The 21,641-nt window shown below is 44.2% G+C and overlaps 1 protein-coding gene across 1 annotated transcript in view; it reads left to right on the top strand.

Moving 5' to 3' along the window:
* The window catches only part of LOC144481779 (scavenger receptor cysteine-rich type 1 protein M130-like), a 908,005-nt gene extending 886,710 nt beyond the window's left edge, over positions 1-21,295 (top strand). Inside the window, exon 17 of the mRNA XM_078200920.1 lies at positions 21,247-21,295. Within this exon, the coding sequence (XP_078057046.1) occupies positions 21,247-21,295 (49 nt within the window). The remainder of the gene's footprint in view (positions 1-21,246) is intronic.
* Positions 21,296-21,641: the final 346 nt, after the last annotated feature.

Below are 21,641 nucleotides of genomic sequence, written 5' to 3'. Positions count from 1 at the left end.
CGAAGTGAATCAGGTTTCTTTCCCAAAAGGGCATTGTCAACCAGCATTTATTTTCTTCCCAAAAATTACAAATGATATTCTGGTCATATGGAGCTTTTGCATTTAAGGACTGGAAAGCCTCAGAGATTTGTTCCAAAGTTCAAAGGACTCATTGAGAGAATTTGCGAAAGAGGTGATGATCCAGCATCAGGTGACTTTACTTGTTTTTTTCTGGCAATACTTAGAAAGGGGTGTCTGTCCTTCGGATGGTGGTTGACTTCGAAAACAGAAACAGCTCGCTGTTAATGTGCTTACTGTATCATATTTGATTCTTGCAATTGTTAAAAAGGTTATGCTAAATATGTTTTGTTACATATTAACTGTATTTTAAAAGAATAGAAGATAATTTATGCTTTAATGTTGTTTTTAAGGTACTGTGAAAATCAAAGAACAAAGAACAGTATAGCACAGAGACAGGTCCTTCGACATCCAAGTCTGCCCTGATGACATTATCCTATCTGGACCAACCGCTTGTATCCCTCCATTCCCTGTCTGTTCATGTGTCTACCCAGATCAGTCTTAAAACGATTCTGCTTCAACCACATAACTTGGTCGTCATTCCAGGCCACCACCAACCTCTGAAACTTCCCCCCCTTACCTTCAACGTGTGAACCCCTGGTACTTGTCCTTTCCTCCCTGGGAAAATGGTTCCAAATGTTAACACTATATCTACCCCTCATAATTTTATGAACGCTTTTGTGGTCGCCCCTCTGTCACCGTCTTTCTGGGGAGAAGTTACCCAAGAACAATATAATCTCGTCCCTGCATAGTTTACACAGGAATCAGAGAAGCGCAGATGCAAGTTCCTTTGTAGGGACAACTTTGATGTGAAATATCTAATGCTTACACAACGTTCACACGTCTTATTTTGCAACATGCCTCCTGTTGACGGGTCAGGATGACAAAGCCGCCCCATCTTTCATTTCCAGTCAAGCGGTGGTCAGGGAGCGAGAAGTTGCAGTGGGAGTTGAATGAACGAGACTAAATAGTTCAATTCGAAATTAAGCCACTGAATGTTACAGGTGCAGATGTTGCAAGGAAACTGACCGGGTCAAAACCTCCTTGAACTTATCACGAAAAATGCGACCTACCTCGAGTGTATGGAGAGCTCAGATGCACTTCACTGTGGGAGAGAGAATCTCTCATTGTGACATTGACAGAAAGGGAACTGGAATTCTGTCGAACAGAATGAAGAACGACTCCTCTTCTGAGGATGTATCCGAAAAGAATTAGTCAGTGGATAAGGGCTCAATGTTTGCGAACGGGACAGAGATCCCTGAAGGGAGAGACCAAATGGAGATGTAATAGTGGCTGGAATCAAGTAAAACTTTCCGATATAATTCAGACAGATATGCTACAATACAATTCACATGGCGATGGAAATTTTTAACAAGGATTCCGTCGAGAAAAAGAACATTCTCAAAGCAATGTAAATTTATTACAGTCGTGTCAATGTAAATGTCATTGTCGAAGCCACTGATGCCTCTGTGCGTGTCCCGGGCCTCCTCAACAAGGAGGATAAACAGAGAGCGGCAATTGGAACGAATAGCATAGGCAGGACGAGGTATCAGGCATTGTGAAGGTGATTCAGGGAGTTAGGCAGGGAGCTAAATTGCAGGATTTCAAGTGTAGTAATCTCAGGATTGCACCCTGTGCCTCGTGCGAGTGAGATTTGGAACAAGGATATAGACCATTTTAAGAATTGCATAAGGAACTGGGGTAGGAGCAAGGGCATTATGTATATGGGCTACAGCGATACCTTCTGGGGATGATTGGACCTGCAGAAGAAGGACGGTTTGCACCTGAACTGGAGTGTGCCAACATTCTGTGATTCCTCCTGCTGTTCTGAAGAGTTCAAATTCGTGTGGCAGGGACGTGAAACCGGAACAGCAGGCCAGTAAGATTAGGAATGGAGAACATAATGAGATAGAGATAAATATAACGCACAACAAGAGTAGACAGATGGACGCCGCGGGGAACGATGGGACTGGAGGTCTGGAGTGCCTTTTCCTTCAATGGAAGACGCATAGCAGGTAAGACAGATGAACTGAGAGCCTGGATTACTGCATAGAATTATGATGTTATTTCAATTGTGGAGAAATGGTTAAAGAAGGGACCGGACTAACAACTTTATGTTCCAGAATATTTTTGTTTTAGATGGGACTGAAGGGGAACGAAAAGTGGTGACGGAGTTGCATTGCACATCATAGCAGTGCTGAGGGAGGTGACATTGTAGTGAGGCATTAAGGGTGGAACTTGGAATAAGAAGGGTGAATTCACAATGTTCGGAATATATTATTGACCACCCAACAGACTCCAGGAATCAGCGAAGCAGTTGTGTAGTCAGGTAACGGAAAGTTGTGAAAAAGAGAGGTTGGCTGTGGCGGCTGATTTTAAATTCGCCATCTTGACTGGGACTCACTTACACCCAGAGAGGGTCGGATGAAGAAAAATTGTTAGATTCTGTCCAGGAGGGATTTTAGGTACAGTATGTTGAAATTCCAATGAAGAACAGGGCCATACCAGATTTTCTATTGGGAAAAGAACCAGGCCAGCTGATCGACATTTCCATAAGATTTTGGGTCTGCATGGATAATGACAAGAGTGGCCCTCGCGTGTGGGTCCTTAGTTGGGCGATCGCCAATTAATTGCAAATTGGACAGGAACTGGGGAATGTGGGTTGGGAGCGGCAATTTGAGGGCAAATCCACTTCTGGCATGAAGGAGGTTTTTAATGTCCAGTTGATTGAAGTGCAGAACAGGCATATCCCCACAAAAGAAAATATTGAAGTGTAGCAATAACAGGTTTCTGGAAACTTGAATGACAAGAGATAGCGTAAGCTTTGTCAAAAGAAGAAATGAAATACATGATAGTTCTAGGCATCTAGAAACGAAGCCTTTCAGCAGCACAGTGAAAGTAGGAAGGACCTTAAACGCAGAATAAGGAGGTCAAAAGGGGTCACGAAATATCTTTAGGAAACAGAGTCAAGAAGAATCTCAAGGCTATTATGCATGTCTTCGGAGCAAAAAGATAGCACAACAAAGAGCAGATCCACTCCATGACGATGGAAGGAATTTATTCGTGGAGCCACAGGAAGTGGGTGAGACCTTTGTATCAGTATTCGTCAAGGAAGAGGACATGACGAATATTGAGGTCAGGGATAGGTGTGTGAACGTTCTCCAGATTGTCAATTTGCCAAAGAGGAAGTGTTGAGTGTCCTAAATGGCTGAAAGTTTGATAGGTCCCCGGGGCTGGAGCGAATCTATCCCAGGTTACTGCAAGAAGATAAATAGCTGGGGCCTTGATCGATATTGTCACATCTTCTTTGACCACAGTCAACGTTCCGTCGGTCTAGAGAGTAGGAAAGGGTTTTCCCCTGTTTGAGAAATTATATAGAGATAATCCAGGAAATTATAGGCCGATGAGCCTGACGTCAGTTTTGGGGATGCTTCTGGAGATGATATTGAGGGACAAAATATATGCACATTTAGAAGAAAATGGCATAGGTAGTGACAGGTAGCATGGTTTTCTACGAGAAGTTCATGTCTCACGAATATGACTGAGGTTTTGAAGAGATAGGAAAGATGAGGTAATGACACTGGTAAACTTGTATAAAGTAAGAATTCCGATGTGTCCGTTTTAGTATTCCTTCCATAGCTGATAGTCTGAGAGAACATAAGGCATGGTGTGTTGTTTTCCTGGTGTTTGGTGACCTTTGACCTTGATGTTTTAATAAATATATATATATATCTTTGACTTCCGTTGGAGTCCGTTTTGATCTTTTCAATTTCTCACCAATGATCTCTGACTAAGTCACAATATAAATATTCCTTACCATAATTCCGGAGTCTGGAACTGAGGGTACCCTGGGCGCTTCGAAACCGCCCACTCAGGAAAGGCTGCCAGGTAGTGGATAGGCAGCAGTTTCCTTTTCTCTCTCTTGGGAGCGCTACTCTAGTGAAGTAGACGCAAGGTGGCCATTGTTCCATCGGCAAGAGAGAGAATCACTCGGGCATTGGTGGGGTTTGGGTGACGGGAACCAAACCTAAAATAAGCCCAGTGGAGTTAAAAAGAGGGATCCCGCTACAATGGCGGGAAGAGCGGTGAGGGACGCGCGGTGGATGTAGTTTATATGGACTTTAGTAATGCGTTTGACAAGCTCACCAATTGCTGGCTGGTATAAAAAATAAAATCACATGGGATTCGGGTGGTCTGGCGAGATGAATACCGAACCCCCTTGGTGTAAGAAGATAAAGAGTAGCAATGGAAGGGTGGTTTTCAGAATGGAGATTTGTAGCTAGATTTGTATCAGTGTTGAGAACTTTGCTGTTTGCAGTGTTTATAAATGATCTGGAGGGATCTGTGGTATCATATAAGTTTACGAATGACATAAATTCTGATGGAGTTGCATATAATTCAGAGGATGATCAGAGGATGCAACAGAATACAAACTGATTCTGGACTTGGGGATAGAAATGGCAGTTCGAGTTTGATCCGGTCAAAGGCGAGGTGATGCACTTTGGAGGACCACATTTGGGTTTGAATTACACTGAAAATGGCAGAAACTGTACGCACATTAACATACAGAGGGATCTGGGCGCGCTCTTCCACAGTTTTCTACAAGATTCAGTACATCTCTCCAATGTGATTGAGAAGGCAACTGACATGCTTGCCTTCATCAGCCGGTGCATTGAGTACAAAGATTGGGCAATCACCTTGCCACTGCATAAAACATTTGTAGTATTGCGTGCAGTTCTGGCTACCAGGCTACCAGACGGACGTGGAAGACTTGCAGAGAGTGCAAATAGAGCCTCGTGTCGAGGGATTTGGGATGAGGAGAGCTCGAGTAAACTGGGATTGCTTCCACTGGGAGACAGAGGCTGAGTGTAGACCTGATAGAGGCTTACAAAGTTATGAGAGGCATATTACAAGGTGGAAATTCAGAAGATTTGTCCGAGGTGGAATTGTCCAATGCAAGGGAGCACAGGCTCAAGGTGTGAGGAGGAACGTTTCAGAGAGATATGCGGGGGCACGTTTCCTTGCAGAGATTGGTGGGTGCCTGGAACGCGATGCCAGAGGTGGAAAGACCCACATTAGTGATATTTCAGAGGCGTCTTGGTGAATCGGGAAGGAAAAGAAGGACCGAACTAAGGGCAGAAGGTGTTTTTTTTAGCTTATTTAAGGCATCATGAACTTCACAGGCTTGGAGAACCGAAATATCTTTTCTCTGCAGTACTTTTCTTTGCTTTTCGTTCTGGTCGCCAAACTATCAGGAGGACGTGGAAGCTTTAGGAACAGTGCAAAAAAGGTTCAAAATTGTGTTGCCTTGAATCGAGGGTGTTGAATGTGAGGAGAGGTTGATTCTCGCCAACTTTTACAGATCCACCATGGAAGGCATTCTTTCTGGTAATATCACAGCTTGGATTGGCTCCTGCTCTGCCCAAGACCGCAAGAAACGACAAAGTGTCGAGAAAGAAGCCCAGTCCATGACGCAAACCGACCTCCTTAGACTTTGTCTAAATTATCTGTTGTCTCCGACAAGCAGGCAGCATAATTACGCACCCCATGCAGTCCGGACATACTCTCTTCCATCTTCTTCTGTTTGGAGAATTCTACAAAAGTCTGATTACCAAATGACTCAAAAACAGCATCTTCCCTGCTACAATCAAACTTTTGAATGGGCACACTAAGTCGATCTTTGTCTAAACCTTCGCTCTGCGTCTGACACTACATTCTGCACTCTCTCATTTCCTTATATATGAACAGTCAGCCTTGTCTGTACAGCATGCAAGAAACAATATTTTTCACTGTACAATACCACATGCGACAAAATTCATCAAATCAAATCCAAATCTGATAGGCTGGGATTGATCTCAATGCGAAGGCAGAGGCTGCGTAGAGACCTGACAGATGTCTACACACTTTTGAGAATCATACCCATGGTAGAGAGTCGCAGATTTTTTCCCAGGGTGGAAGTTTCAATTAGAAGCGGTGACAGGATTAAAGTGTGAGGCGATAGGTTTAAGGGAGATGTGTGTGGGAGGTTTTACACACAGAGAGCAGTGGTTGCCCGGAAGGCGCTGCCGGATCAGATGGTGGATGCAGGCAAATTAGCAACATTTCAGAGGCATGTGGATGGATACACAAAGAGCGAAGAATAGAGGGATACAGATGTTTTTTTTTCAGGGCATAATTATCGACGTGGGCTTGGAGAGGGGCGGGGTGGGGAGGTGGGCTGTGAGGGGGGCAGGGCCTGTTCCTGTGCTGCAACTTTGTTCCAAATCAACTAACGACATTCCTGTTGAGAAACGATTTTACAGCAAATCTAAATGCATGCAGAGCATGGAATACATGATGAATAATCGACAAATATATATGGGCTCAAAATATATTTTCAAAATCTAAAATGAAGGAAGGGGAGTAATCAGCATTTATTGCACAGATACTTTATTTTGTTGAAAGATTTGAAGATCAGTGTCAGAAATCCTTGACGAGATGGCGATGCGAGCTTCCAACTCGTTTGAATTTGCCAAGGGATACAAATATTTCCAACAGGACAGAGTCAATCCAAATGTCAGAACAAATATAATTCGGATATCAGTAGCAGAATGGACTGCAATCCCTTTGCAAAAGCAGAAAACAGGGCCAGCGTATGAAGAAATGTACTCATCTTAAGGGACGTTTGAAATTGGTATTGCACAGATATCGACTGGCATCACTCTCCATTGAAATTTATTCTAAAAAACATGGAAATACTTTGGCAAAAAATTATTACAAACTGCCTGAGGGGGAGAATCCTAATTAATGATGGTTTCCACTGGATATTTCAATGACGTGCCATCTCCACGATATCTAAGTGCCGGGTTGAGAGCCAGGTTTAGAATTTTGGTTACAACGTCCGGCTTCCCGAAATACTGTTGGAAATGTGGGGTTTCTGAAACGGTTCAAGAGGCTTAGTGCGTCTGGTGAACAAATTCACATATTATTGAACGTAAGATGACAGCACCCATAAAAATCCAAACGCTGGATTTTATTTCAAAAGGAACAGATTCGAGCAGACATTTAAAATGAAGAAGCAGCGGTCTTTTGTCATGCAGCACTGAACTCCAAATTTACAGCGCTGATTTCATGTTGTAACCAAAACATTGCTACATTGAATAAAGGGTTTTAATTGCTGACAGGCATGGAAGCACTGAAAGTGGTAAACTACTTATTCCACATATCTGCTCTAAAGACCACAACACTGCCAGTGAAAGGCAGAGATGAGGAAATCTGATCTGTAAAAGTGCTGAACGTTTGAAGGACCTGATATTCCTTTTACAATGTCACTGAGAATTGAATTGAAAACTGAATCCTCAAAACTCACTTAGTCCTGTGCAACAGACAGCTCATGCAATCTGCCCTCATGACCCAGGCTTCCGTGGGACAGGGGTAAATGAAACTTTAAGAAAGCCGATTGTTTGCAGGCATTGTGCACAGTGAAAGGACTAATCTTTCGAAGGAGAACAATTCCGTTGCTTAAATATCAGTTACTGGTATGTATATTGCTTTGAGATTGCAAAGGGAGACCGAACAACATCGAAGCATTTGACTCCATTAAACCGCCAGCTGCTCATTTCCAATTGAAATTTATTCCATTGATCGATAGAGAGGTAACATAGTGAATATTCAACAATATGAAGCGTAATGTGACCACTTCGACATACCATCTCGCTTTCCACAAAATGAAAAATACTCAGCACGATTCTACACTGAAATTTTGTACCACATAATAGATCTTCCACTCTGGTTAGCGACCGAAACTGCACACACATGTGCACATCATTAATAGCAGCAACACATGATTGCTGGGTAACATATTCCATTTCAATTAGTGGCTCAAACTTAGTACTGAGATAGAGCACCAGCAATGCATATTCACTGGTGGCAGGGATTCCTATTGGTGCAGTGACTTACGCCCTATATTTTTGACAGAGTTCAGATAATAAATTCACACAGTGCATTTGCCTTTCCTGAGATCTGCATTAACCTGCAACGATATTCCAGTACATCAAAAGTCACAGAGTAAAACGCTGGAAAAGTTAACACAACAAATCTACACAGCTACAATTGCTGCCCTCACTTCCCAAGAAGACAAATGGCCCCACCGGTTGGGTAGAAGAATTTTTGAATTGCTTTCAGAGTGGACCACATGTTTACGGTGACCTCATGTGTCCGGACGTGGTATAGCTATGTTGCTTGTATCAAGTTTTGAAGTGATGCTTCCCTTTCCAAAAGTCTTTAATTTATGCACGATGGGAACACCTCAGGGAACAGGAATTGCAACACGTTTGCCTTCGTTGTGTTTTTGATGAAGAAACAAGTTACGAAATTGAATTCAGTGATGCTGGACTTCTTTTGTGTCTGATATTGGGCAGCCATATTTCACACAGTGGACGAATCCATATGCAAAGTTTAACTTGGAATATTAGAACCTGTATTCTCCCTCCAGTGATGTTTTTATACAAATAACAGAGATATCCCCAGACCCCCTGCTGTTTCAGCATATGGTGGTTTGTATCAGGTGAAAGGTGTATGTCTATTGGAGAGTTATTATCTGTTTACTTGTCCATACTCGGTGAAGGGCATTTTTTCGATTGGATAGTGTGTGAGGCTGAACATTAAGTAATTGAATTGCAAATGTATTTTTTCAACTGTACTGTCGGGGCTGTGCATCTGCAAAGTGGGATGCAGGTGCCTTACTTAAATGTGGACAATGAGATTCGTGATGAAATAATTATATTCGGATTTTGGATCGAAGCACTGATCGAATTAACAATCTTGAACAAACCTAAAGCCATGACATAACGAAACACATCTATTGGATGAAAAATAAATGAAGATACCAAATGAAATAAACTCCCTTGATACCCAATCGCCAACCAAATAATTCAATGAAGCAAAAATAGATTTGCTAATCGGAAGTGACCTTCCAAAGAATGCAATCACCTTGGGAGACGCAAACTCTCCTCTTCTATTCATACTCTCGCTGGAAAAAAAATCCAGAGCTAGTAATAGCTCTCTCAATCATGGTGACGCGAGAAGGAATAACAAGCTGTGCATTTTAGTGAACATCCATCACATAGGAATCGTCAAAATGATACAGCATTTCCAGCGGATTCAGAGATTCTGAATGATGAAGACACTCCAAACTTCACAAATCATCCAATCTAGACAGACCATCTAAATGAAACGTTATCTCAAAATAACACAGGTCACAATGATAAATCGCGGGAAACAAATAGCGCTGTATGACTGATCCATAAATTACCCAAAATATTACGCTAAGGCAGCGTGGACCCTGGACATGTAACGAGTCATAGCATCTCTAGTGTACAGCAGGAGGCCATTCGGCCCATCGAGTTTGTACCGACTGAAATCGCACGTAGGTCGTATTCCTGTATCTCCACACATTTATCCGACTCATCCCCCTGACACTCGGGTCAACTTAGCATGGCCAATCAACCTTTCCCGCGCAACTTTTACAGTTGGATGAACCCGGAGCACCCGGCGGAAACCAATGCAGCCAAGGGGGAGAACGTGCAAACACCACATCGACAGTAACCCGAGCCGAGAACCGAACCCTGGTCCCTGGTGCTGTGAGACAGCAGTGCTTACTAATGTGCCACCCTCCTGCCCTCCGAAAACATGATGAAAATGAAAAGTACAACTTTCCTCGAATCCACAAGCAGGACTGCCCTGGTAACCCCATCGTGTCAGCCTTTTCCTGCCACACTGAACTCATTTCCTCTCAGCTTGACTCATCCACCAGCACTCTGCTCAGACTTGTGGAACTTGTTCTCAGTCTCAACAATTTCTCCCTTAACTCGTGTCAGTTCCTCCAAATGCAATGTTTGGCTGTGTGGACCCGTATAATTTCAGCTGTGCTTGTCCCTTTATCTGGTATGCGGAACATTCCTTGTTACAATCCGACTACATCCCCCACCCACAACTCTTTCATATGTACAATAGATAGAGTTCAATGACTCTTCCGGTGTCGCTTTGAGCTGTCGTCTGGACATAGAACATAGAACATAGGACAGTACAGGCCCATCGGCCTTCGATGTTGTGCGAAACCAAGATCAAGCTATCCCACTCCATATCAGTCTGGTGTGCACCATGTGCCAGTACAATAACGACTTGGAAGTTCCTAAAGTGTCCGACTCCGCTATCAGAGCAGGCAGTCCATTCCACACCGCAACCACTCTCTGAGTAAAGAACCTACCTCGGACATCCCTCCTTTATATCCAACCATGAACTTTATAGTTATGCCCCCGACTAACAACTACATCCACCCGAGGAAATAGTCTCTGAACGTCCACTCTATCTATCCCCCTCATCATCTTATAAACATCTATTAAGTCGCCTCTCAGACTCCTCTGCTCGAAAGAAAAAAGCCCGAGCTCCCTCAACCTTTCCTCTTAAGAGCTATGCTCCAAACCAGGCAGCATCCTGGAGAATCTCCTCTGCACACTTTCCAATGCTTCCACATCCTTCTTATGGTGAGGTGACCAGAACGGCACGCAATATTCCAAATGTGGTCTCACCAAGATCCTGTACAATTGCAGCATAACCCCACGGCTCTCAAACTCAAACCCCCTGTTATAAACGCTAACACACTATAGACCTTCACGGATCTATCCACTTGAGTGGCAACCTTCAGTGATCTGTGGATATGAACCCCAAGATCTGTCCGTTTCTCCACATTCGTCAGACCCCTGCCGTAGACCCTGTAAACTGCATTCAAATTTGTCCTTCCGGAATGAGTCACCTCGCACTTATCAGGGTTAAACTCCACCTGTCATTTTTCGGCCCAGCACTGCATCCTATCAATGTCTCTTTGCAGCATACAACAGCCGTCCACCTCATCCACTTCTCCAACAATCTTGGTGTCATCAGCAAATTTACTGACCCACCCTTCAGCCCCCTCCTCCAAGTCATTGATAAAAATCCCAAAGAGCAGAGGACCCTGCATTGATCCCTGTGGTACACGACTGGTAACTGGTCTCCTGTCTAAACATTTTCCGTCCACCACCACCCTCTGTCTTCTATGAGATAGCCAGTTACTTATCCAAGGCCAAATTTCCCTCGATCCCACATCTCCCTGCTTTCTTCATGAGCCGGCCATGGGGAACCTTATCAAACGCCTTACTAAAATCCATGTATACGACATCAACTGCTCTACCTTCATCGACGCACTTACTTACCTCCTCAAAGAATTCAATCAAATTGGTTCGGCAAGACTTACCCTTCACGAATCCGTGTTGACTATCGCGGATTATGCTGCAACGTTCCAAATGGTCGTAAATCCTAACCCTGAGAAATTTTTCAAAAAACTTACCGACCACCGAAGTATGGCTAACCGGCCTATAATTACCAGGGTCATTCCTATTTCCTTTCTTGAACAGAGGAACAACATTCGCCACTCTCCAGTCCTCTGGCACTATCCCCATGTAAGAAGTTTAACAATACCAGGTTAAATTCCAACAGGTTTATTTGGTAGCAAAAGCCACAAGCTTTCGGAGCCTTAAGCTCCTTGAAATCGAAGGAGCTTAAGGCTCCGAAAGCTTGTGGCTTTTGCCACCAAATAAACCTGTTAGACTTTAACCTGGTGTTGTTAAACGTCTAACTGTGTTTACCCCAGACCAACACCTCCACAACATGACTATCCCCGTCGACAGTGAGACTCCAAATATCAAAGCAAAAGTCTCTGCAATCTCATCCCTTGCCTGCCAAAGAATCCTAGGATATATCTCATCTGGCCCAGGGGACTTATCGACCCTCAGGTTTTCAAAATTGCTAATACATCTTCCCTCAGAACATCTACTTCCGCCTGCCTATCAGCCTATATCACACTCTCATCCTCAAAAACATGACCCCTTTCCTTGGTGAACACTCAAGAAAAGTATTCATTCATCGCCTCTCATATGTCTTCTGACTCCATGCACAATTTCCCACAACTGTCCTTGACCAGCCCTCAGCTCACCCTGGTCATCCCTTTATTTTTCACAAAAGAATAAAAAGCCTTGGGGTTTTCCTTGATCCGACCCGCCAAGGACTTCTCATGCCCCCTCCTCGCACTCCTCAGCCCTTTTCTTTAATTCATTCCTTGCTACCTTGTAACCCTCAAGCGACCCAATTGAACCTTGTTGTCTCATCCTTGCATACGCTTCCTTTTTCCTCTTGACAAGACATTCAACTTCGTTGGTGAACTACGGTTCACTCACACAGCCATTTCCTCCCTACCTTGCAGGGACATACCTATCAAGGACACGTAGTATTTGTTCCTTGAACAAGCTCCACTTTTCATTTGTGCCTTTACATGACAGTTTCTTTTCCCATCTTATGCTCCCTAATTCTTGCCCAATCGCATCATAATTATCCTTCCCACAATTATAAAACTTGCCCTGCCGTATGGCCCTCTCCTTCTCCATTGTCATAACGAAAGACAGCGAATTGTGGTCACTATCTCCAACGTGCTCTCCCACAAACAAATGTAACACTTGGCCCGGTTCATTACCCAGTACCAAGTCCAATGTGGCCCCTGATCTTGTCGGCGTATCCACGTGTTGTGTCAGGAAACTGTCCTGCACACACTGTACAAAAATTGTCCCATCCGAACTTTTCGGTCTATAAATGTTTCAACCAAAAAGTGAATCGTGTGGAGGGCGTAGAATGTCTGCAGAGAGATTTGGACAGGCTGAGTGAGTGGGCGAGGATCTGGCACATGGAGTACAACGTTAACGAATGCGAGGTTATTCACTTTGGAAGAAATAATAGCAAACTGGATTATTATCGAAATGGAAAGAAATTACAACATGCTGCTGTGCAGAGGGACCTGGGGATCCTTGTGCATGAGACGCAAAAAACCAGTCTGCAGGTGCAACAGGTGATCAAGAAGGCAAATGGGATGTTGGCCTATATCGCAAGGGGGATAGAATATAAAAGCAGATATGGCTTGCTGCATCAGTACAGGGCATTGGTGAGGCCGCAGCTGGAATACTGTGGTCAGTATTGGTCCCCTTATTTGCGGAAGGATATATTGGCCTTGGAGGGAGTGCAGGGAAGGTTCACCAGGATGATACCAGAGATTAGGTGTGTTGACTATGAGCAGAGACTGAGCAGATTGGCTTTGTATTCGTTAGAATTTAGAAGGCTGAGAGGGGATCTTATAGAGACCTATGAGAAATTGAAGGGGCTGGACAGGGTAGCGATGGAGAGATTCTTTCCACTTAGAAAGGAAACTAGAACTGGAGGTCACAGCCTCAAAATAAAGGGGGGGTCAGTTTAGGACAGAGTTGAGGAGGAACTTCTTCTCTCAGAGGGTGGTGAATCTCTGGAATTCTCTGCCCACTGAAGTGGTGGAGGCTACCTCGTTGAATATGTTTAAATCACGGATAGATGGGTTCCTGATCGGTAACGGAATTAGGGGTTATGGGGATCAGGTGGGTAAGTGGAACTGATCCACTTCCGATCAGCCATGATCTTATTGAATGGCGGGGCAGGCTCGAGGGGCGAGACGGCCTACTCTTGCTCCTATTTCTTATTTCTTATGTTCTTATGTTCTTAATATTTGGAAAGATAAAGTCACCAATGACAACTACCCTGTCACCTCCACACCAATCCATAATCTGCTTTGCAATTTCTTCCTCCACATCTCTATTACTATTTGGGGGCCGATAGAAAACTGCTCACAACGTGACCACTCCTTTCCTATTTCGAACTTCAGCCCATTTTACCTCAGTGGGCAGAACACCCTCGAACTGCCTTTCTGCAGCCGTTAAACTATCCCTGATTATCAATGCTGCTCCTCCACCTCTTTTAGCAACTTCCCTACTCTTACTGAAACATCTATACCCCGGAACCTGCAACAGCCATTCCTGTCCCTGTTCCAACCATGTCTCCGTTATGGCTACAAAATCGTTGTCCCAAGTACCAATCCACACTCCACGTTCACCTACCTTATTCCGGACACGCTTCAACCCACCTTCCTGTGTGCCGGTACACTCCTGCCACCTTGAAACCCTCCTCATTAACTCGCAACACTCAACAGTGCCTTCCAGACTGCAGCTCGTTTTCCCACCCCTCGGAAATATTAGTTTACATCGCCTCCCTCCACACCCCCCCCCGCCCCCCCCGAATAGCCGTAGCAAATTTCCTTCCCTGGAAATTGGTGCCTCTCTGCTTCAGGTGCAAACCGTCCTGTTTGTACAGGTCCCGCATTCCCCAGAATGTGCTCCATTTATCCATGGAACTGAAACCCTCCCTCCTAAACCATCCCTGTAGCCACGTGTTTATCTGCACCCTCTCCCTGTTCCTCAAATAGCTAGCGCGTGGCACCGGCAACAAACCAGAGATGACAACATGGTTTTTCCTGGCTCTCTGTTTCCACCTTAGCTCCCTAAATTCCTGTTTTAAATCCCCGTCCCTTCTCTTACCTATGTCGTTGGTACACATCTCCCGCTTACCTGATGAAGGCAAATTGCTCCGAAAGTTTGTGGGATCAAATATACCTGTTGGAAATTAACCTGATATTGTGAGACTTCTTACTATGTTATAAGAGTACAAGGCATTGTTAAGGCCACATTTTGAATACTGCATATATTTCTGGCCATCCTGCTGTCGTAAGGATGTTATTAAACTGGAAAGTTTACAAAAGAAATGTATATGAATTTTAGCGGGACTACAAATTTAGGAACAGGCTGGATAGGCTGGAAAATGTTCCCTTGGAGCAAAGGAGAATGATGGATGAGCTGATGGATACAGATAGCGGAGCATAAAATCATGAGGTTCATGAGGTAAGGTGAAAAGGTAAGGAACTTTATCCACGGTAGCAGAGTACAAGACTGGAGGACATCAACTCAAGGTAAGAGGGGAAAATTCAAACGGGAACTGAAGTGCAACGTTTTCGCAGGGAGTCTGATTCATGTATTCATGTATGAGCTGCCAGAGGAACTGGTAGAGGCGGGCAAAATTAAAACATTTAAAATACAGCTGGGCAAGTGCATGGATGGGAAAAGTTAAAGAGAGATGCGACAAACGCAGGCAAATGAGAATAGTTCAGTTCAAAAAAACTGGTGGGTAAGGGCGATATCGGCTGAAGGGCCATTTTGCATGCAGTATATCTCTGTGAATCTATGATTACAGTACCATCCTCTTGTCATTCTACCTCAGTGCGTTACTTCCCCACATGCATTTCGCTTTGTCGTAAATTTAATTCCACGCAAACACTCCCAATTCCCTTCCCCAGTGCCCCTCCTCATCCCACTTGCCCTTATCTTCAATCTCTATGTTTCTATTAGGGTGGAGGTTTATTGCCAGGCCGAGAAGGTAGGGATATGTTCGGCACAACTTGTGGGGCCGAAGGGCCTGTTTTGTGCTGTAGTTTTTCCATTTTTCTATATGTCTATCTCCTCAAATCCGCTCCACCTTAAACAATTTCCACTCACTATCCTACATTCCCTCATTCTCATTCCGCTCCTTCACGCATCCAATTGCCTCTCTGTTATCCCTCCAGCTCTGCTGGCCACCATTATTAATCATTTCAGCTTTCTATTTATCCTACGTATTGCCATCGCCTCAAATCATTGTCCTCTTGTTTTCAATTCGCTCCCCATTACTGGTCTCCCAACGGATCTTTCTGGTCTGATTCAACATTCAAGAACATATTTCACTCTGCATTGAAGCTTAAAAATGCGCTCAGTTACGTATAATAGAACCAGGAAATTACTACAGCGCTGAAGGTAACCTTTCGCACATTCAATCTGAACTGATTCTCTGACAATGCATTCTGTGTAGGCCCAACCTGTTACCAAATCCTGGGAACCCCACATATTTACTCCGTTTAACCCCCTAAACTACAAATCTTTTGCGACGAAGGGGCAACTTACCATGGCCAATTCATCGAACTGGCACATCTTTCGACACTAAGGAGGCAACTTAGCACGGCCAATCGACTTAAGATGAAAATCCTTGGACATTAATGGTCAATTTAGCATGCTCGAGTCGCGTCGCATGCATTTAAACAAAGAACAAAGAACAATACAGCACAGGAACAGGCCCTTCGGCCCTCCAGGCCCATGCCGGTCCCTGGTCCAAACTAGACAATTCTTTTGTATCCCTCCATTCCCACTCCGTTCGTATTTCTCATATAGGAGGGAAAGTTTCCGATATTTTGTTCGTAGGAATCCCTTCGGGGACAGGTGGAACCTGTACGAGAAGAACGGGTTAAACCTCAACTGCAGTGGCACCAATATGCTGGCACGTTGATGTGCTAGAGTCACTGGGGAGGGTTTAAACGAGTATGGCAGCGGGTGGGAACCAGTGCCGCATGTCAGCAGCAGAAGTAACTGACGGAGAGACACTGACTGAGGCCAGTAAGATTAAAATAAAGATCCGGCAGGGAGTAGTTGGTAAACACACTGGGACTGGTTGTCTGAAGTGCATTTATTTCAATGTGAGGAATATAACAGGTGAGACAACTAAATTCCGATTTGTGTGTGGAACTGTGATGCTGTTGCTATGACAGAGACATGGTTGAAAGAGGCACAGGATTGGCAGCTACATTGTCCTTGATTTAGATGTTTCAGGCAGTATAGAGGGGGTGTAAAAGGGGATGGCGGAGCTGCATTACTTGTTATGGAGAATATCACAGTTGTACAGAGGAGGACACCTCGGACGTTTCTGCCTGCGCGGCAATATGGGTAAAATTCATGAATAGGAAAGGTGCAGTCATAATTTTGGGTTTTTTTTGGCGGACTCCCAACAGACAGTGGGAAATGGAAGAGCAGATATGCAGGCAGATTCTGGGAAGATCCAAAAACAACAGGGTTGTTGTGGTGGGTGATTTAAACTTTCCCGATATTTACTGGGTCTCACATCCCGCGAGGGGCTTGGATGAGGCATAATTTGTAAGCAGGGTCCAGGAAAGTTTCTTGAAACAGTATGTAAACATCCGAATCCGGGGACAAGCCATATTAGACCTGCTATTGGGGAATTAGTCCGGCCAGGCGATCGAAGTTACAGTATGAGAGCATTTCAGGAACAGCGAGAATAATAAGTGTTTGTGGGTAATGAGACGAGTGGTCCTAGGGCGACGGTGTTAAATTGATGGAAGTCTAATTACAACAAGGTTAGTCAGGATCTGGAGACTTTAGATTAGGGAGGCTCTTTGAGGTTAAATTACCAGCTGACATGTGGGAGTCTTTCAAATGTCAGCTGACTGAAATTCGGGACTGGCTATTGCATTTGAGGAAAAAGGATAATTGTGATGTGTACCAGGGACCCTGGATAACGTGGGATATTACGTGCTTTGCCAAAAAGGAAAAAAAGGAAGCATTCTTAAAGTTTAAAAGGCTTCTGATAGATGAAGACTTTGAAGGAGAGAAAGAAAATAGGAAGGAACTTAAGGAAGGATTCAGGAGGGCTAAACGTGGTCATGAAAAGTCCTTAGAAAACAGGATTCAGGACAATCCTAAGACATTTTCTACGTATGTAAAGAGCAAGCGAGTCGCCAGTGAAAGTGTTAGTGCTCTCAATAATCCTGGAGGAAACCTCTGCATGGAACCATAGGAAATGGGCGCGACACTAAATGAAGACTTTGCCTCAATATTCTAGAAATAGAATGACTTGCTGGATGAGGAGCCTCGGGTAGGCTTTGTAGATATTCTCCGTCATGTCGATATCAACAAGGAGGAGGTGTTGGGCGTCTTGAAAAACATTAAAGTAAATAGGTCCTCAGGGTCTGATGTGAGCTGCCCCCAAAACGTGATCGAGGCAAGGGAGGAATTTGCTGGGACCGTGACAGAAATCTTTGTAACCTGATTAAAAACGCAATGCGGCGAAATTCCAGAGGAATGTAGAAAAAAAATAACGTTGTTCCTTTGCTTAAGAATGGCAGCGGGAAGAATCCAGGAAATTTTAGATGGGTGAGCCTTACATCAGTGGTCAGGAAATCATTGGAAAAATTCTTAGGCAGAGGGTTCACTGACATTTGGAAACAAATTAACTTAATAAAGAGAAAGCATGGTTTTGTGAAGGGGAAGTCATGCCTCACAAAATTAATCGAGTTTTCGAGGAAGTGACGAAAATGATAGATATGGGGAAGGCAGTGGCTCTTGTTTTCATGGACTTCAGTAAAGCCTTTGACAAGATAACTCATAGTAGACTCTTACGAAAGGTGACGTCACATAGGGCTCAGAGCAGAGCTGGCAAGACAGATACAGAACTGGCTTGGGCATGGAAGACAGATGGTAGCAGTCGGGGGTGCTTTTCTGAATGGAACGCTATGGTTAGCAGTGCCGGATATAATGAAGAGTAGAATCATAGACTTCCATCTGCTCTCCATCTCTGGATCACTGTGTCTCTCTGCGTTAATCTGACGTATTAGGCCATTACGGATTCGACTGGTAATTAAGATGTGGCTGACTGGCAGAGCGTTCAGCAACATAATTGAACCAAATGGGATCAATGGGGTTAAAACACAATCGAACCATGTAAATGCAATCCATCCAAGCTCAGTGAAAAGTCTTCCCTTGTGAGACAAACCCAGGGCACATTCTGGAATATGAATAAATGCCGCAGTGTAAAGTGGACAGGTACATTTTTCAAACAGTTCAGAATAACTGTTGTTGCCAGAACCACAGCAACAATTTTCTCCGTGCAATATTTTGTTTTCCGCTTCGAGCAACAAATTGCAACAAATTGATCGAAGGCAAACGCGACATGAAACCAGACAGAACAATCCCTTGTTACACAGATCAGGACAATGCGAATGCGACACACAGGGGTGATGTACAGGAAAGTTACTGGGAAGTTATAAAGACTCATGTATTTCAGTATCGGCACAAAGATTACCACCAGTATATCCGCCGATGCCATGGCCTCCAAATAGCGACTGGTCCAAGTGGAGAGGCCACATTTCCTCCGAGCCAAGATAATAATTCCGAGTAAATTGACTGCACAAAGGAGTTGGGAGGAAACATTCAAAATTACGAATGTAATATTCTCCGAATCTATCGTCGGCATAAAGGATGTATTTTCTCAACAAAAGGCTTATATGGTCCATGAGAAATAATTTTTTTTTTTTCAAAAATGAATCCCGGTAAAACCCACCCCCATTCCATGTCAATTCCAGGTCGAATGGCTTTTCATAGAATCCCTGGGGTACAGAAGGAGGTCATTCGGACTATGGAGTCTGCACCAACCAAAATCCCACCCAAGCTCAATTACTGTGAGCCCACATATTAAGCACCCGGACACTAGTGTCAGTTTAAGAAGGCCAATCAACCTTAATCTGACATTTGCGGACTTTGGAAGGAAACTGGAGCACCCAGAGGGAACCCACGCAGACACGCGAGAATGTGCAAACTCCACACATACAGCGGCCTGAGGCCAGAATTGAACATGGGTCCCTGGCACAGTGAGTCAGAAAAGCTAACCACTGTTGCACCGTGCCACCCTTTCCACTGGGATCAGACATATTGCCACTCCTAGGAGGTTGTTTGCTATTGTTTTGGAGAATTGAACACACACCACATTTATTGTGATCCCCAAAAACTGGCAAACTCATGATGAGGTCCGAACAATTACCATGATACTGTTACAGATAATCGTCATTCAACAGGTTCAGGTATTCCCAGCCGTTGCAACTCCGAGGAATAGACTATCTCCAGAGTTGGAGCCTGTGGAGAAAACAGTCCTTTCCCCAAAAACTCCAGTCCCTGCTTTAGAAACCTGATAAACATGCAACAGCTTGCCAAGATTGATTCTGTTCATTATCTGAACCATGTAGAATGGGGGGTGGGGGGGGGGGGGGAGCTTGTGCTCTGACACCGCCCAAAGGTTGACCGAATCCACGTCTCTGATCTTCTCAAGTTAGCTTGCATTTCTCCTTCAAATCAATAAAACCGAATTTAATCTCCAGTAAAATCGAGTTGCTGTCAGTAGCAGGCCTCCTGCCCTGTGAGAAATCCCTGAAGATGTACATTGGGTGCGTTCCAGAACAGGCATCTGAAATGAATAGGAAGCTCCGCGATTCGTGGCCAGCTTCCTAGGAGGGGACCAATTACCTTTCCCTCATCTGTGAGCTGGAGCAGCAACATGGAACAAGGCACCGTGTGACACCAGTGGTCGCTGGTTCACACAGTTTCCAGGCTACGCCTCGACCTAGAATCCACTTTCGCACATAATATCGTTCATTCCCAGTTTGGAAATCAGACACTCACTTTAACGACAGGAGATGAAGTGATGTATAGTTCACAAGCATTGCCGGAAAAAGTGGCAACATGTGAATTCGTGGCGAAGGATGTCGTGCTCCATTATATCAGGACCGGTCAAATGTAGGTAATCAATGATAAAAAAAAAGATGAATTGAATATTTCACTTGTACTATTTATCGTGGGAATTGATATAGCTCTGTCACAGGTAAGATAGATTACTGTGGCTGGAAAGCCAGTGGAAAACGATCAACCAAGGTGTTGCAGAAAGCATATCCTGAGATATTTCCCAACTCTGCGCTACCAAGATCACAAAGTCTCAGGTTGAGGCAGAAGAAGGAGAATTATATGAGTAAATATGAGCAAGGTGATGTTCTCTTACCAGACACTATCTGTCGTCAGATGATAATAGATGGAGGATCATAGAATGGATAAATCATAGAATCCTTACAGTGCAGAAGGAGGTTATTCGGCCCATCAAGTCAAAACTGAAGCCATTCCCACCCAGGCCCTATTCCCATACCCTTCATATTTACCTTATAACCCTGACACTAGGGTTAATTTAACAGGTCCAATAAACCAAACCCGCACACTTTTTGAGTTTGGGATGAAACCGGGGCACCCGGAGGAAACGCACGCAGGCACCGGGAGAATATGCAAACTCCACCCAGACGTGATCCGGAATTGAACCTGGGTCCCTGGCGCTGTGAGGCAGCAGCGATAACCGGTGTGCCGCCATGCCCCCCATGGATGAAACTGAAGCCTTTGGTTCAGAAGAATTGGCAGAATTACAACAGAAAGATGCAGAGATAAAGCAGGTAAACCAGAACGAATGGGCATGAGAACAATTTGAATGTGTACCCAAATGTTGCTGCATTTTATATAATGCCTTAATCAGGAGGGGAGTCATTTCCATATTCGGAGAGATGAAAATGGGAACAAGTTCATCAAGATATAATTCCCCAGAGTCATCGACGGACAGTTTTGAAGGCGACACATGAGGTTCCAGTTTGGGGCCATTTACGAGTCTGGGTCACTAAACCAAATATAAAGAATACACTTTAACAGGCCTGAAATGTTTTTTAAATTTTGCCGCACATGTCACAGATGTCAGGTAACAGGAAAACCTCAAGCAGTAATCAAACCAGCACCCTTAATACACATTCTGGAATGTGATCATCCTGTCACTTTTGCCTTGTCAAAGGTATAAGGAGATAGAAGTCTCTGCGATGTATTTTAGCTCAAGACGCAACTACATAGAAATGATAACATTCATCAAAATAGCAGAGTTTAACAAAGAGCATCATACATGTACCCAGAACACACGGAAGATTTAAAGAAATAACG

The sequence above is a fragment of the Mustelus asterias genome, chromosome 32, assembly GCF_964213995.1.
Source record: "Mustelus asterias chromosome 32, sMusAst1.hap1.1, whole genome shotgun sequence".
NCBI lineage: Eukaryota > Metazoa > Chordata > Chondrichthyes > Carcharhiniformes > Triakidae > Mustelus > Mustelus asterias.
Note: the sequence above shows the minus strand (reverse complement) of the source record. Positions and strands in the feature narration are given on the sequence as shown.